Source organism: Prinia subflava, chromosome 2 (genome assembly GCF_021018805.1).
Source record: "Prinia subflava isolate CZ2003 ecotype Zambia chromosome 2, Cam_Psub_1.2, whole genome shotgun sequence".
Taxonomy (NCBI): domain Eukaryota; kingdom Metazoa; phylum Chordata; class Aves; order Passeriformes; family Cisticolidae; genus Prinia; species Prinia subflava.
In genome coordinates this window covers 107,265,703-107,282,988 of record NC_086248.1, presented here as the reverse complement: position 1 = coordinate 107,282,988, position 17,286 = coordinate 107,265,703, and the positions used below count along the sequence as shown (strand labels likewise).

At 45.1% G+C, this 17,286-nt stretch overlaps 2 protein-coding genes across 6 annotated transcripts in view; one reads left to right on the top strand and one right to left on the bottom strand.

The window, feature by feature from the left end:
- The window catches only part of PAK5 (p21 (RAC1) activated kinase 5), a 159,598-nt gene that overhangs the window by 30,919 nt on the left and 111,393 nt on the right, over positions 1 to 17,286 (top strand). The window contains exon 1 of one of the 2 annotated variants that reach the window (XM_063391483.1): positions 13,505 to 13,624. The exons of the other annotated variant lie outside the window; for it this stretch is intronic. Coding sequence (XP_063247553.1) covers positions 13,576 to 13,624 — 49 coding nt within the window. The 5' untranslated portion in view covers positions 13,505 to 13,575. Of the gene's footprint in view, positions 1 to 13,504; positions 13,625 to 17,286 lie in introns of those variants that run through there. 2 annotated transcript variants of the gene reach the window in all.
- Positions 4,087 to 16,925, bottom strand: LOC134547483 (uncharacterized). 4 transcript variants are annotated; one of them, XM_063391494.1, is made up of 4 exons: positions 16,344 to 16,925; positions 6,819 to 6,962; positions 5,342 to 5,483; positions 4,087 to 4,431 (listed from the first exon to the last, which is right to left on the bottom strand). In XM_063391494.1, the coding sequence occupies exons 1-3, from the start codon at positions 16,735 to 16,737 to the stop codon at positions 5,383 to 5,385; spliced, it is 639 nt and encodes a 212-aa protein (XP_063247564.1). In that variant the 5' UTR covers positions 16,738 to 16,925; the 3' UTR covers positions 4,087 to 4,431; positions 5,342 to 5,382. The 4 variants fall into 4 exon arrangements, with proteins under 4 accessions (XP_063247564.1, XP_063247562.1, XP_063247563.1 ...); XM_063391492.1 differs by having other exon boundaries at positions 4,087 to 4,435; positions 5,380 to 5,483; XM_063391493.1 differs by having other exon boundaries at positions 5,380 to 5,483.

Below are 17,286 nucleotides of genomic sequence, written 5' to 3'. Positions count from 1 at the left end.
TTTTGGAAGTATGGAATGTGTAAGTGTACTTCACTTGAGTAACAAGTGCTAAATGTGCAAACACGGAGGAGAACAGGGCAGGAGGGTGCATACAGCAACAAGTAAATCACAATATCTGACTTGAAACTCACTTGAGAATTAGTGTGTGAAGCACAAGTACGGAGGCTGATAGAGAGCAGTAATGTAGCACAGGTTTCTGACAGCTCTCCAAGCAGCAGAGTAGTACAACAAATGGGGAATAACCAAGATAACTGGATTTTTTGCTTGGCTTCTGAGCTTGCTTTCTAAACAAGAAAGCAGTTTTACTGAATTCTCCTCATTAGGAGAACTGACTAATTGGTGGGACAACCAATGTCTAATACGTTTGATCTCAGTTTCCTAAACCCAAGATCTTGGAAATGTTAAGATTTCTTTGACAGAAATGTTCACGTTCAAACGCTGTGGGATGATCAGTCAGCAGCATTATCCAACGCCTGTCTGGCATATAAATGGCTCCTGGAACGCTGGATTAGCAATCCAGAGTCCTTGGCTTTCTCTTTTCCCCAGGTCATACTCTGTAATGCTCCCATCAGTTTCACTGCCCTGTCTATAGAGGGGGACAGGTTCTCTCATCCACTGGAAAAGAAGCAGAGCAGTGGGAGACCTCTTCTTAAACAAGGATTCAGCCATCGCAGTGGGTATTTAAGGTTTTGATCGGTCTTTGAGGTTTGTGCTGCTGGCCCTAGACAAGAGAGGATTGTTATTCTGGTTCCCCTTGGAAGCATGGAGCTTTCCCGAGTGGCTGCGCTATCAGGGTTTGCATTTGTTTGGATGTGTTTGTGCAGTGACCATCTTGGCGCTTCAGTGGGGAAGGGTATTTCAGGCTTTGCCTTGGGCACGAGCTGACCTGTGACACAGTGCAGTGCAAAGGGCATCCAAATGGCACAACGGAAACTTGTGAGTTGTTCCTTGTTAAAAAAAATATTTAAAAGGCCAAAATAGCTCATCTACCCACAAGACATTGTTTCTTGCAGTTGTGGTTTCTCATGCTTAGAGCTGATACAACAGCATTGCCCATAGTTATTTTCTGCTATTTTTTTCATCCCTAGGGAATGCCGAAATAAATTAGACACATTATAGCAAACTAATCTTGTGACTTCACGTTCCCGAGTTCCTGTGCTGTGGGACATGGAATCCAGGCTCCTCGGACAGATGCTGCCTGTGGCAGTCAGTGTTTCAGTGCTGTGTCTGCTCACAGAGCAGCAGCTATAAATGGCACAACTTCCCTCTCATGAGGTTGTGGGGACAGGCATTTGGATGGAGGAGTGCCCCCCCCTTCGAGCTTGGCAGTGGGGAAAGCTGTTCCGCAGGGAAATCTGCCATTCGCAGAGATTATTTCCCCCCTGCCTTGCACTTGTCAATTTGGAGATTGTCTCAGCTTATTTCAAAGTCAGTTTTAAGCCTTTTAAATGAGCTTTATACTGATACACCAAGAGAATGTTTATATATGCTTTTGGCACTATCCATTTAGAGAGATGAAAGCACAAGTTAACACAAACTTTCTCCCTCTCTGCCTAAAATCAAGGTAAAGGATTGTAAGGAAGGCCTGTGGCTCCTTAGAACACGTGCTGTGTCCTGTGGTGTGACACCATTAACACCCCATAATTGACGTGGTATGAATTGCAAATACAAATGCTCTAGGGCAGCACCCAGCAAAGCCTGTGTGGCACCACAGCCTCACTGCAGTGACCTTCATGGGCCTGGTGCTGTCCCAGCCTGGGACCAGTTCTGCCTCATCCTTCCGTGTCTCTGTGCTTTCCCATCTTTTGCATGTCTTCAGACCTCACTGATGAACTCTCAAGTCAGGGCCTGCTGCTAAGTTATTCCTCCAGGGAAAAACTGTGTGACAAGCACAGGAACCAGGTGTGTGTGATCTGCAAAGCCTGGGAAGTGCTGGGCTGTCTCCAGTGGAGGTGAGAAGCATGTGTGGTTCCACCTGCAAGTCTGGTGCAAGCAGAGTCTTGGAGCACAGCACCAGTAAGGTTATCCTGCTCATATTGAGCAAGTCCCACCTGTCCTGAGACCTGTCACATCCACATCGTGTGTCTGGACACACCATGGCATGGTCACTTGTGCATGGCTGAGTTTTAGACACAGGAAATCCCAGTCCTGCCCTTTTTTTTTGTTGCAGAAGTAGTAGAGATGCAGGTGATACTAACCATGGCTTAAGAGTGTTGAACTAATTATAGAGACACTTGAGCATGGCAAGCACGTCAGAGGTTCTGTATATGTTTATATTGATTAAACTATTAACAAGAATAGCAAATCCCATTACACTAATCATTATTTTGCTTCCCTGCCTTCTCCTCCCTCTTTATCCCTCCCTGAATACAATAAACACATGAAGGGAAATTTCTCACCTCAGGCTGTCTGAAACCCATACTGCCAATATCCAGTGTGGAGGTGGGTGATGCCTGCTCTGGCTTTAGTGGAGCTGTTTGTGTCTGACCCCTGCTCAGGAGAGGAAAGTCAGGAGAAAAGTGTCCCCCAGAATAGACAGAGACTGCTACTAAGGGAGTGACAATGCTGGAAAGTGTTTAACCCAAGGGGATGCTCTCTTAGTATCCTTTGACAGGCATGCAGACATCTATAAAGGAATAACAGTGGCTTGTGCATTAGTTATTAACATAATTTAAGGTGGTAAGAGAATGTGTTCATGTAACCAGCTTCCCTCTGGTTCTCGTCACCATGAGCATTTTGGGTCTGTTGGGAAATAATTTTACAGTGCCCAGGAAAATCTGTTCTATTTGAAGTCCAATTCTGCACTTTCTTAAAAAGGCTCCCAAAAATGCAATTGAGACTGAGGTGAAAGAACAGGTCTTGGGTGATCGGTTGTTTCTGTTCTGAGTTGCAGGACATGGGATTTACTGCTAAAGCTATTTTTCTTTTAGCAGATTTTATAGCCCAATTACATTTTTTATTAAATGGATCAAAGGGGTCTATTGCAAAACACATTGGAATTGTTGCCTTTTTTTCTGAAAACGTTCATCATGACTTGGAATACTTTCAGGATTTTCTAAATCTCTAATTTTAATGGCTGTATTCTTGGGAAGATGTGTCTAAAAAGATGTTGCCAGAATCTTTTGGCCAGGTTTGCAGGCTTGAAAAACCAGTTGCTTTCATTTTTTTTGTGTTCTACGATAGTGATGAAACATTCAACACTATTTTGGGAATTCAAATCCCTCGCTCCCACTCAAATTAAAAGCATCTGGGGCATTCAGATCCCTTAGTCAGCTTCAGCAGTCTAGAACTTCGGTGTTAGTTTGATATTACTAATTTGTGTTAAACATACTTTTTAAGTGCCGTTATGTTATAATTTATCTCATGGTGGTATTGCCTCACAGTCATAATTTTACGCTTGCACACAGTAGTTCCCTGTATCCCAATGGACTGGAAAGCTTTATAAACAAATGTAGGCCATTCCCAAGTCCTCAGGCCAGCAAAACTTCCACTGAGGTCTTCAGGAGCTTTGCTCCCATCATGTCTTTAATTTCAGCCCATGAATACTATGTACACAAGCAGGCAGCATCCTTTGCTTGAAGGTCACTTTGGGAGAGAAGCAGCAGCCGTGCAGCAGCCCACACATGTCCCCTGCCATATTTTGGAGGAGAAAATAATGGTTATCAGCTGAAATTGTACAGGGTTATGTGCACAGAACAGGATTTTGCACTGAGGGAGTGGGCAACACTGGCTCAGAGCAGGGTTCTGACTAAAGGAAATGTTTCCTGGGATGTTCTGCAGAATATATGAGTTTGGCATTATTCATGTAACTGGTTATTTGCCAAATGTGTAAAGATTAAAACCTCAAGCTTTTAATTCAGGAATTTTCTGCTTTAGCATGTTCTCTCTCAGTGCTTTGATGTTACAGAATTAAAATGTTTGTTTTCACTCTGATTTGATATTAAGCTGGTTTAATGTCTTACAGAAGCTGTTTTGGAAGCTTTCCTTTTCCTCCCTGGATCCATCTCCCTGGGAGGGTGACATCTCTTATCATCAGTCAGGCAGTTTTGAGTTGTGGCTTTAGATAATGAAAACCAAGCCCCAGCGTTTTGCTTCCCAGCAGAGTTCTTCCTTTATTTCCTTTCACCTCAGATGTTCTTTCCTCTCTGCATATCCCCGTGTGCACAGTACAGCATTGTAATGAACAACCCAAAATTTCAGTGTCTTGGTGTTCTCTTCCTTACAGATTAGACTTGCAAGGGAGTTGCAGACCTGTGTCATGGTTCTGAAGGTGTTTTCTGTCTTCATCCAAGGATTTTTGTTGTCTTGCAATTGAAGTCACTGCTCGTAATCCCCTGCTGCCAGGAGTTTGTCACTTCTGATCCCAGATATGCTCCTGTTTTTCACTGTGATGTGACAGTGCTAATGTGTAGTGCTCCGTGGGTTTCCTTCCTGGCTGAAAGACAGCAGGAGAGTTTTAGCTCTTGAGTGCTGTTTGCTCATTTCCCTGAGTTCATTCCTGATGCTGCTTTGGCTGCATGTGCTGCCTCAGCCCAGCTGCTGCAGGGGCCACTGGTGACACAGGGCAGGGACTAACAGGCTGCACCCACCCCCGGGTTCCATGCAGCACCCAGAGCCTGCTCTATGGCCCTGATCCAACACTCAGAAATGTTAAAGATGCTGCTGAGAACCACACACCTGCAGTAGTGTTAGAGGGAGAGCCAGGGACTCTCTCCTCTTCAGCAAGAAAAGATTATTCTGCCCAGTGAGGTCACAGGCAGGTCATCTCACAAACTGTATGGCTTTTTATTTTTTGGTTTTAATTTTTTTTTCTGTTTTCTCTCTTGTCCTAAAGCCTGGACCAGAGAATCACAGGGTGCTCTGGGTGCTTCCTTTCAAACAGGGATGTTGGGGAACACCATTTCTATTGCTCTTCCAGCCTTGAGCTGGAGTAAATGGAATTCTAGGGCCTTTGGAATCTGTAGCAGTGAGAATAAAGGAAGTGGGGAGAGATGGAGCAGCAATGAACAAGAGCCAGGAAATTTTGGGTTTTGCCCTTTAAGAGCAACTCTTGTGCATCTTAAAACCCAGTGAGATGCTGGAGAGCAGGTAATGCTCTGCCTCGGTGTTGGAGACTGAGCTGGCTGGTCTTGTTTGCTACTGATTTGAATGTACTGCTGTGCCTCAGGCTGGGCTCCTCAGGGCATTACACTGATGCAGAAAGGCAGCATCCTTGAGGTGTCGGAGGCTGCAGGAGGCTGCTCCTGGGCTGTTCTCCCAGCCCTTTCCAGCCCTCTCCCCACCACCTGGGTCCCCCTTCCCTGTCCCCAGAGGTAGAAGAGGTGCAGGAGGTGCTGGTTACCTCTGGCAGGTAACTGAGCTGTGAGGGTGCTGCCTCACCTGTCAGTTTTTGGACTTCAGCAGAGGTGCAAGCAGCTGTGAGCTTCTCTTCACGAGACTCAGGACCCAGGTCAGTGGGTGGAAGAGTATTGAGATGCAGAGAGCTGCAAACAGAAAAGTGACACTGTTTCAACCACTAACTCAATAGCAAAAAACAACATAATTGTGTCAAAAAAAAAAAAAAAAAAAAAAAAAAAAAAAAAAAAAAAAAAAAGCAAGCTTTTTTAGCACAGCCTCTATGGGCTTTGGATTCCCAGCGTGAACACCCTGGAGGTACTGCTCCCTGCCCCACTCCTACCACTGCTTTTTGCACCAGGGCTGTGGGGAAGGGGCTGCTCACCAGCTGAGCTCCCTCCACACTGTGCAAAAGTGCCCCTCCAACGTGACCTGAGTCACGGAAGGCAGCAGCAGGAGGTTTAGCAGGGTGAGCAGCAGTGCTGCACCTCCCGGTGCTGGCTGCCTGCGATCCAGAGCAGGGCTGGTGGGGAGTGAGGATGGCGGGGAGAATCTTGCAGTTGGGAGAGAGATTGCTTGGTTGTGTACCTCATCTTTCTGGGGCATCTTCCACATCCAATACTCACCACTTGGGAAAGGAGGACATGCCTACTTTTTCCTGGTATTTCATGAAGGCATATTTAGCTGCCTGCTCTTACAGTTCTTTTTTTTTGTTATTGCTCTTTCACTACGTGCATTGGGACACCACAGCCAGAGTCATCTCTTCCCCAGGGCCAGAACCTGCCTGTGTTGGGGAGGCTCTTACAAGTCCAGAGAACACCTTCCAGTGGTGGCAGTCTGAGAGGAGATTCCACACACAGCTAAAACTAAAGATTATTGTTTGTAATTTATAATTGTATAAGTAACTACAAATGAATGACATGTAAATAGATAAAGCCATGCTTTAATTAGAGGGTTATTTCCAATCAGGAAATCTTCCTACAAACAACTAGCCCTGACAACACAGCTCTTCCAAGCGGATGCTAAAGCAGCAGTTTCTTCTATGGGAAGAGCAAATCAGGAGGAGAATCTCTGGCACCTGATAAAGGCCTGGTGCTGCCAGTTACTGAATTGCATTTTGTCGATGGGGGCCATGGGTTTTTATTTTCTGTGTCAGGAGCAGGGAACTCGGCTAGTCCCTGGGACAGTGGGAGCTTTGCAGAGCTGATTTTGCACATGCTGGCTCTGTCCTACCCAGGCAGTCTTGTTTAAAGGTCCAGTCTGAGAGAGCAACATTTTCCCAGAATATTAGCTAAAACCTTTAAACCCACATTTTAAGCTGTCTGTGACCAGCCCCAGTGAGAAGTGGCCACAAACAAGGGGTTTGCTTTGGAATTTTGGAAAGAATGTTAAGAAAAAAAAAAAAGTGTATTGGCTGCAACATGATAAAGACATTTTCCCCTCACCTAGACATTGTCAGAGAAGTACAATATGCTCGGCTGTACCTGTCTGCAATAAGCAGTTCCTGCGTGGAGCCTTGACAGCCTTCTTCCCCCCGCAGGAGGCTTTTCTCTCAGGTAACCCGTGTGTGTCTGGTGCCCCCTCATCCCATATCAGGATCGACGGCTTCCTCATCTTCCCGTACATGCCTGCCAAATCAACGGGGTATGAGCTGAGTTAACTCGCCCAGATCATTCCTGAATGATCATTACCTGGTGATGTTTCTCCAAAGACATAACAGGTACAGATGAAATCTTGCCACTTGCAAGTCCTTCTAATTAAAAACCTGAGGGTCATGAGCTCAATAGCAGCAATCCACGCTGGGAAGGAGGTGGGCATAGTGTGCAAGACTCACAGCTTTAGAAACAGAGCTGCTTCAAAGGTAGTTATTCCTCCTGGTGTCCACTAAAATGTGTTAGTACATATTCCCTTGGAATTTCAATTTTTTTTTCAGTCAGTCCCTTGAAGTTATTTTTACAAAAGCTTTGGAAGTGTTTCCATCAGTTATATGAAGAGGCTATCCGGAATAAACAAGAGCAAGCTGTGTTCTATGAACAACCTAATGCACTTCAAAAAGTTCAGCAACCTGCTGGAAAGTCAGATTATTTGCAGAAGGTCAAATCAATTTTGTGATCAGACAAATGTTAGCAAATTGCTTTTCTTAGATGCAAAGCAAGAGAAGTATTTTCCAAGAAATATGCTCAAGGAAAAATCAAATTACACTTATTAGAAACCATCACTGAATGAGACCCATTCTCTTTAAGGCATTTATTCCCTTCGTAATGCCAAGCCATTACATCCAAATATCACATGGGGGCATATTCAGGTACAAAAGAAAAAAATGTAGAAAAAATGACTCAGAACTGGGGCATTTCTGTCTGTGCTGTAGTGAATAATCCCTGGGAGGGGATTTTTATCTGTTTGCTTATGTAACTTCAAAATAGGATGCCAAGGGGCTCTGACCCATGAGAGTGCAGTGTCACCTTAGGAGCCATATTCCTCTAAAACCTGTGGCTGCTCCAGATTGTCTCCAGACACTGCATCCATGGCAGAGTGGAAAGGCTGGGTGCTGCTGGAGGAGACAGGGACTCCCTGCTTGAGGAAAGTGCCTGCCTGGCCCTCGTGGGACAGAGCCAGAATAAGATATGAAGGAAAATATCTCCCTAGTGTTCCAGCAAGGGCCCAAGAAAACCCCAGGTGACTTTTTCTGGCCAAGAATTGTCCTTCTCAGCACTTTGCCTCTCTGCTTCTCAGAAAGCAGAGCTGAGAGTGAAAGTCTCCTTTTACCTGCTGCCATGGCTGGGCTGCAGAGTCAATGCATCGACCTGTTTTGCATCAGTGTCCACATGACTGACGCAGACAGACATGATCTGTGCCCTGAAGCTGGTGGCATGAATAAAAATCTGCTGGAGAGGTCTAAAGAGAGGGGTGCAGAGAGCAAACGGATGACGGGAGCATTCTTCCTGTCACCTCTGTTCCCAGCATCCAAACATTCGGGGACTTGGCTTCTGTTGTACTATTATAGACTTTTTTTTTTCCCTTTTTATGTTGTAACTTCTTCTCATATTTCAGCCTGTATTTTTATTTTCTGGACCTTATATAAATAACACTGGAGTCTGCTGTTCTTGAATGGATGGATAAGAAGGACCTGGTCCCTCCCTTTGCAGTTTGATACCTGGTAAATTAGTTACTGTTGTATGTATGGTTATGGGAAATGCTCGGGAATTTTCCATCAGTGTGTTTATTCATTGGAAAATGTGCCCTCCGTAATTTAAAACAGGATGGAAATTCAAATCTCTGATGAGGACTAAAAGCTTTCCTGATTTTGTGCAAGTCATGGGGAGCAACAAAAGAGAGAAAATGCATTTTTAGTATATTTAATATGAAACCACAAATGTGGCCAAAGGGAAGAAGAGGAAGGCAAGCAACCTGAAAGCAATTTTAACTTTAGATTGGTGACTTCTCTGTTAATCTAATACTGGCTACTTAAAATGGGAGGGAGTGAAAACAAGGCTGTAATGAAGGACAGGCACCTGGACTCTTACAGGAAAAAAGCAGTCCAAATCCAGAACAGGATTAGAAAAACCAAAAACTTTCTGGGCTACTATATGTTGGCTCTGCTCGAAGGTTTAAATGGACTTCTGTGGTGTTTGTTGTGTTTCTACATCGAGAACAAGGCAGAATGGAATTTAAACACCAGCACTGAGATCTGGAGGGAAAAGCAAATTAGAGAAGCACTCAGGTGTTGTGCCAGAGACACACACACAGGTGTAAATGTCTGGATTAACCACTGGGAATGGTTCTCTGGTGAGAAGTGTTTTTATGGGGGGAAATATGAATACTATTCATTATTGAAAATAACTATTTCTTGTGCCTCAGCCTGTTGGTTTAAAAAGTTACTCACATCCAGTCAGGGGTTAGAAATGAATGCTGCCTGGCAGGGTAATTTCTTATCAGACAGCTCATAGATTTCAAGCTATTTGACCAAACCAGAGCAGAGAATACTTAAGAATAAATGTGGTTCTAGAATCCAGGAAAAAGCAATTGAGAACAGAAGGAAGGCACTCCATTTTTTTTTGACAACACAGTCAGAAAAAATTATTTGACTAATAGCAATGAAGCATCAGGTCTACATTTTTTCACTACATACATTTTTAATTCAATAGATGTGAAAAACAGGTTGATTTTTAACCCTCTGGTGGCGATGGTTGCCTGGCCTAAACTTATGGCATTTTTTTGAAGTCAGTATTACTAAGTCAGCCTACCAAGGGGTGAAATTCAGTTCTGTGTTGGGATTTTTAAGAGCTTTAGTGCCACAGGCTGTACCTGCCAGACATTTCCCCTCAGGACCTCTCAGGAAAGCTGAGGAGCAGTGCAGTGCCCCAGCAAAGCTCCAGGGGTTGAGCTGACCACAGACCTGGCCAAGTCCTCTGTCCTGCTGCAAGGAGAACTCTGTACAAGAGTTTGCTTTTGCCCCCCTTTTCCTACCGAAAATGCTACACAATCCTTCTGTGTTACCTTGGGGTTGGCAGCATAAGCATTGGGAAAAGAGTTTGTTAAACAGGAAATATGAAAAGAGTAGATTTAAATAACTAAACTACTCAGACATTGTGTAATCACAAAGATAATTTCTTTGTATGAGGGAAGTATTTAATTATCATACACAGAAGTGTTCAATTTTTATGCATATTCAATTTTACCACATAATTCAAATTAATTCTCTAAGCATATGTGTTAGAACTGTTCAGCAGGTTTCTGTCTCCAAACACTGTAACATGGGAAAGCAGAGCTGCAGAAATATTTTCTCTCACTTGATTCTCTTTCCCTGTTAAAGCTGACCTGTGGAAAACTTTTCTGAAGGACTGAGGTAAGGGGTAGAGTAAAAACATCCCGGTGCACACACTTTGACAAACTGCATTATTTGGAAAAAACAGGCCTGTAGAACCCTTTGGGCTTTAATCCTGGTATTTTTCAAAAATACTTTCTGGTCAGAAGCTGCTCAGCTCTGGTTAATGAAAGACGTCATCTCTAAACTGATGCAAAGCTAACTAAGCTCTTTTCTGGGAAAGAAAAATTTTTAAATTAATGTAAAAATTTTTAAATTAGTGTAAAAGTTATGTTACACCTAGGATTATTTCCAATGACTTCCAGAATCAGAGATTAGTTTAGCATTATGCATAAGTGATTAAAAAAAATAGCTTCTCAGATACTTTTGGGTTTATTTTACTTTGCATCTCCAATCCTGCCACTGAAGTTGCATGAAAAGTTGTTGATCACTGTTTAAAGTGATGTATCATAAACATAGATATCTTTTTGGCAATCTCTAAAAATACTCTTCAGTCTTGTGTGGTTTAAGGATTGATGCAGCTTGGAAATGAAACTCATGTCTAGGGGTTGTTTTAAGATAAACTTAAAATGGTTTAGGACTAAAATTCATGTGAGCTAAGCGGGGGCAGTGTGAAGAGGGTACTGATTTAGGATGCTAAAAATGGCTTCTGGCAGAATTTAGGAGCCAGTATAACATAAGTATCCAACTGCCTGGGCTTTGTTTGGTTTCTTTTTGAGAAATGATCCACTTCTGTTCCTGTCTGTAAACAGACAATTTGGAAGAAAGACAGATTGGCAGCACATGGCTCTTTCACCTCCTTCTCTTCCCATATTGTACTCACGGCTGGCATTAGTGGTGAGCACGGCGACGTGTTCTGAATGCATCCAAGCGAATAACCCTCTTTTTAACGTAGGGCACACCAACACGCAGTTTTAATTACTGCTTACAGAGCTTGGTTTGCAAGCAGTGATCCTCCAGCCACCAACAGGCAGAAAACCAAAGCTTTGGGATGGAGGTTCTGCCCACTTGCAATGAGTGAGGAATGGGGACGGAGGAGAAGTGTTGCTGCAGCCTTTCTGGATTGTGTAACGCTTTAATCAGGAGGTTCTGTGTGGCTGTCCCGGGTGCTCGGTGCTTGGAGGACAAGTGGTCTGTCGAAACAAGAGAATTACAAAACCACTTCAAGGAAGTGAAAATTGGCCTCCCATAAAATGTCCAGAGGTACTGGATGCAGGGCTTCACATGGAAAAAAGACACATTGACTCTAGATGATGCATAGATTCCTATTTTTAAAAAGGAGCTTTGACTGGGGAGCTCCCCTTCATCTTAAAATAAATAACTCCTCCCAACCTATAGTTCCAGAATGAGATCTATTTTCTCTCTCTGGGTTCACAGCCTTGATGCTGCTGTATCAAAATGCTTCTCTCGTTTTGATAAATCCCCAAGAGACAGGAAGGCAATATAACTGCAAGCCAGTTTTTCAAAAACTTCTGGATAACCCCCATTAAAGGCACAAAAGCATAGCTGCAAAAATTATTCATTTCACTCATAAGTCCAAACACGGTCATTTACAGCTTGGAAAATGGGCTGATTTATCCAAGGTGGCCTGCAGTTGTTGTAGCTGAGTGAAGTTAAATAATGTAGCACTCTTTAAAATTGCATGAGTCTATGATTTTGTTTGCTTTGTTCATTCCTACTCCCTTGTAGTTTATTGCAGTCAATGATTATTGCATCTGTTCAATCCATCTCTGCAGCTGTGGGAACAACTGCTCTTGCCATGCACTGAGCTAGACTGTTCCCAAAGAAAGCTGAACTTTCTCTCTGCTCTGAGTGTAGGAATGACTGGGTGCCCTTGCCTTTATCCTAAGGAAAGCACAGCATGGAAAGTGAGTAAGGGTTGCCTTCTAACAAAATAACCTGACCAACCACACTGGCATCCTTGGGAAGCAAGAGTTTCTGCAGTGTGCCTACCACAGAAGGCAGCAGTCCCAGTGTCTCTGTCCCTGTTCACTGTAGGGTCTTCCTTTCTGGATCTCTGTCCCAAGATGCCTTCCTGGACTAAACTGTATGGCAAAGTAAAGTCTGGGAATGCTGAAGGAGAGATGCAAGGCAAGAGGAAGCATCTACCACTGCTACCTGCTGCACAGCAGAACTGCCAAAGCAGCCTGACCTTTGGAGGAGGTGGAGACTGTCCAAGGAGCCATGGGGCTGCTGGAAGCCTCGGCAGCTCAGCGCTCTGTGCAGCTCTGGCAGCCTCAGTGCACAGCCTTGAGCAAGCCACTGCAGCTGTGGACACCCTTCCTTGCCCAGGATTAGCTGTACCTGCCCAGGCTGACGTGACTGCCCTCACAGAGATTGCAGCAGTGTCCCACAGTGCAGGAAGAAAGTCGTGAGCTGGATTAACACCACTTAACACACCCATTTCAGCTGATCAAATGATAAGGTGATCTTGCCTGCACTAACTTAGGGAGAGGTCATGAGAGCCCCTTTGCCAACGGCAACGTGGAGATGAGGACAGACGGCCAAGGATGATAGTCCAGTATCTCCCACTGGCCTAGCTGTCTGCATAGGTAGCTCTTTCCCTTTGGAGCCTGCAGAACAAGGCTTGGAAACAGGCATTTGCTGCTGCTCTGAAAAGCCATGGCGAAGTGTGGTGGTGAGACATGTGTCCTAACATTACTTAGGAATTATTATTATCAATTTGCATCAGTTATTTCTCTGCTTGTGTAAAGGTTATTGTCCTTCCTGTTTGAGAGACAGGGACAGAGGGAAGGTGGTAAGTTCCAAAGAATCCAGCAGTTGTCGGGTCTTATCTGAGATTCAGGTACAAGAAATGAAATCCTGACCCAATGAAAAGCAACAGAACTCTTGTAAGCAACTTCAGCATAGCAGAGATCTGAACGAGCAGAGGAAGACTGTCCAGGGTGAGGCATCGCTCACATCAAGGATCATCTCTCCTGCGGGAACCTGAGGGACTACAGAGGATGCCTCATCCCTGCAAGTGTTCAGGGCCAGGCTGGATGGGGCTTTGAGGAACCAGGTCTAGTGGAAGGCATCCCTCCCCGTGGCATTGAGGCTGGACCTAGATGGCCTTTAAGGCCCCTCCCAACCCAAACGATTGTGTGATCCTCTGGCAACAGTCAGTGCTGGTTTTGCTTAGCCCTATGACTGTTGTGTGTGAGCAGGTGCACGCCGAGGCTCCAGCAGTTAACCAGATGAGCACTCTGGTTATCTGAACTCTTTCCGAGTCAGGTCAGGTTGCTGTCTGTTGGGTCTTGCCCATCTCTACATTTTTTCCTGCTTGCCCTACCCCACCCTCCCTGCAGTCAGTCCTGAAAATCGTGAAGCAATTGCCATCATTTCCAGGCAACCTCCCAAAGAGCAACACAGCGCAGCAGTTCTCGAGCAGCTCGATCACAAAGGACTTGGACACGATGCCAAGAGCTCTTGCAATATCTGATAGTACAAGCTCAGCTGCCGGAGGTGAGCAATAAAACTCCTTCTCTCATCTCTTTGCCTCTGTCTCTTTGACCTCTTGGTCACAGAGAAAGTTTGAATATCTGATCTAAAGGCACCAAAGGCTAAAAGCCAGAAGAACCAAAGGCTTTTTATGAACCAAGTTAAGCTATCACACAGCAAAGGAAGAATTTGGAAGGGGGCTGACTTGCATTTCTCTGTATCTTTGTTACATTCTCCTTAGGTCTGGTAGCATCTTATTAATTTGTACACTCACTGCAAAATATGGGTGCTAGCCTTCCTGAAAAATTAGGTTGCTGGGCCTGTACTAGAATAAAAACCACATTATTTTAGCTGTCATGAGTATTTTAATTCTAGAAGGAACAATGACTGGGGGATTCCGTCTTCACTGTGTTACTTTGAAAGGCATTTAGGATGAATTTCAAAAGATTTGATTACATAGAGCAAGTATCTTTTTATTTACAGTAGCAAAGATACAATGGTAAAAATGTCCTATGGGGACAAGTAATTAAAAAAGACCAAACCCCATAAAAATTAGCAAAGTTTCCTTTCTTTAGAAACTGAAAATTGCATACACAAAGTGCATAAGAGAAGTTTTTAAATGGAGAAGACTGTGTAATGGTTCTGCCCTACGGCACTAACTCTTCTCCTGCCCTTGTCCAGATCCTGCTGACCAAACTGCATGTGAGGACCCATCACTGTAGGCTTTTGATTTGGTTTAAATTCTTTCATTTTCAGTCAGTTGGTGATGAGTGTTCATGTTCACCTAACCCATGCCAAAAATATCACAGTAAATTTTGTAAAATTAGTATCAGCTCTCTAAACTGTTAACAAAGAAACCCAAGAAAGCAGTGATGTTTTCTTTTATTTTTCTTTTATTTTTTCTTTTCTTTTTCTTTTATTTTTTCTTTTATTTTTCTTTTATTTTTTTTTCCCCTCCCAACATACTGCTTTGATCTGCCATGCAATTGGGTCAGCACTTGGGAAATACATTTCAACATCCACATCCGCAATGTGAATATTATGCAGGGGTTTCTAAATGTAAAACCTCACAGATCCTACAACAGATCACCCTATCAAAACAACATGACACCTGCAAAAGCCTTTAACTAGCATGGGGACCAAACTAGTCAAGAACATAAAAAGACAGGTATCACTGTGCCAGACTCTTATTTAATTAGAACAGCACAGGCCCACGGAAATCACCAGCTCCCGCAGATCCTTACTGGTTAAGAAAGCCTCTGTTGTTCATTTCCAGAGTAGGGTTATGCTGATACTCAGCTTGGGAGCTTTTAGGCCTTGTCCACACAAGAAAGTTTTACCAGAGTGATTTTCCTAGGGTAAATGAGCCTAAATGCTCATGCAGGCAGCTGAGCACGCAGTGTGAAACCCACTGCTGGTGCGCAGGGAGCCATTTCTGGAGCCTGCAGGCAGGCAGTGCATTGGAGGACGCATCCTGGGCCATGCAGAGTTGCCCAGGCACTGCTGGTCTGCTGGGTGCTTCTGAGGAGAGGAGCAGTGTGAGAGAGCTGTGTCCTGAGTGGCTGCAGCCAGCAGCAGGTGCTGCCTAGGGTTCCCTACCGCTCCTCCGAAGAGCGTCTGCAGTGCGGGAGGCTTTGTGGTGCGTGCTCTGTGTTCCAAAATGTCCTTCCTCTGCAGGGCCTGGGAGCACAGAGAAACTTTCAGTGCTGGGCAGCAGCACCAAGGGGCGTACTTATCCTGGGGAGATAGGGGTGCTCTCTGAGATCTCGGCTTGGTATGAGCAAGCAGAGAGGCTGCCCTGGGGAGACCCCAAAGGGAGCCTTGGAGGGACCACAGAGAGAAGAGCAAGGAGGAGATGGATGGGGAAGCTGGGGAAGAAAGACGGCAGTGTGGGGGAAGCAGAGAGAGCTTTGCAGCTCAGAGGGCCCTTAGGGAGGTTCACAGTGAAGGAGATGGGTTGGCCTCTTCCCTTGTAGCCCCGTAGCCCTGAGGGCAGTGAGGGCACAGCCCTGTGACTGGGGGTGAATTCTCCGTCAGTCCCAAGAGGTGTAAAGTGGGACACAGACTCCTGGATCCCAGGGGTTACTCAGCAGGGGATAAGCCAGTCTTCCCACTGGCACCCTTCACCTAGGAAGGACCGGGGAGATTCCCTGGCGGTGCACACAGCCCTCCTCTCAGTAGGACACTTGCCCTGTGCTGTCCCAGATGAGCTCTGCAGGGTCCTGTATTCCCACAGAAACAATGGCAGCATGGTTCAGAGACACTGCCCCAACCTGCCACACAAAGCTCTGACCTGACTAATGAATCCCACAGCAGCCAAGGAGTAAAGAGGGAACTCAGGTGGGTTCCTTTTTAATCCGGAGGAGGTTAAAAATCAGACACGTTCCTTCACCTCAGGTCATTGTCTGGGCTTTTCTCCCCCTTGTTCATTTCTGTGTTTTCTTCTCAGAGCAAGTCCAGCCCTCTGTGCCTTGATAGGACCTTCTCCCCCTCCTTCCTTGGCCTACCTTGCCTTCCTTCAGGGACTGGGGTCTGCTGGGGCCTTTCACAGCCACCAAAGCAGGCTCTTTCCCCTGGAAAAAGCAAAATTTTTGTTTTGCACAACAAAATGCAATGCAGTAGAGTGTTATTACCATTTGCTACAGCATTCCTGCCTTCCTCATTTTCTGAACTATGATCTCACAATCGAGAGCATTTTAATTTCTACAGTAGGCACAATCCACAAGTTTGCCCCAAAAGTTACCTTTCAGGGATAAGTGGTTTTCTATGAAGGTTTTCACTGTCTTCTCATACTCATCTTCAGTCAGGTGGAGCTGGGCTACCTCCTTGTTCGGTGAGCACTCTTCTGTCACTGTCCTTTCCTCTTGAGCAGACCACTGTGCAGCAGACACCCCGAAACCTGCTTTATCCAGGTTCCTTGCAAACATCCTCCCAATGGAACTGTTGGACACAAGAATTACAATTGCTCTCCCTTTCACACCAACATTCCTCTGCACGGTGCCAAAGGAGAAGATGATAACGCAGCAGGTCAGACACGCGATGGAAACACACACAAAGATATAAAAGAGGCAGGAAAGGGTCGCGGCGAGCACTAAGTCTATGGCCAGCAGGAAGAAATGCTGCAAGAGGAAAATCATCGTTAGGAGGATTAGCTGCTGCCTCCTCACTCTCAAGCGAGCCCAGGAATCTGCCAGGAGTCACCACGTGCGCCACGCTGTTATAAAGCCAGGAGCCTTGCGAAATGTGCGGAGGCAAGGCAAAGCCCCGTGGGGAGGATGAATCATTTTCTGGGATAGAGCAACAATGGGGATTTTCAAGCCACGTACGTTTTCAGGCAAAAGCAGTGCTCTATTTGTCTTGGCTTGACTGTGCACTTGGATGCTCTGCTGGGCTGAAATGTAAGGATTTGTTTTGTAAGGCCGTTTCATCATGTGTCATCTTTGGGGCCAGTGATGTATACAGGTTATTTGGAAGCAGACAGTTTTAAGGCATTTCTTGAAGGAGTGTGTGCATAGCACTGGGAAACCATGAAGTTGAAATAATCCCCCCTATACACTTGGCACTCTGAGGCTCTTAAATTTGTCACTCTCCTACTGCTGTAACACAGTGAGTCTGGGCAGGGACCCAACTGGGCACAGGAGTGGGAGCCCTGCCCTGTGTAAGCAGCTCTTGTTGTGCTGTAAAAC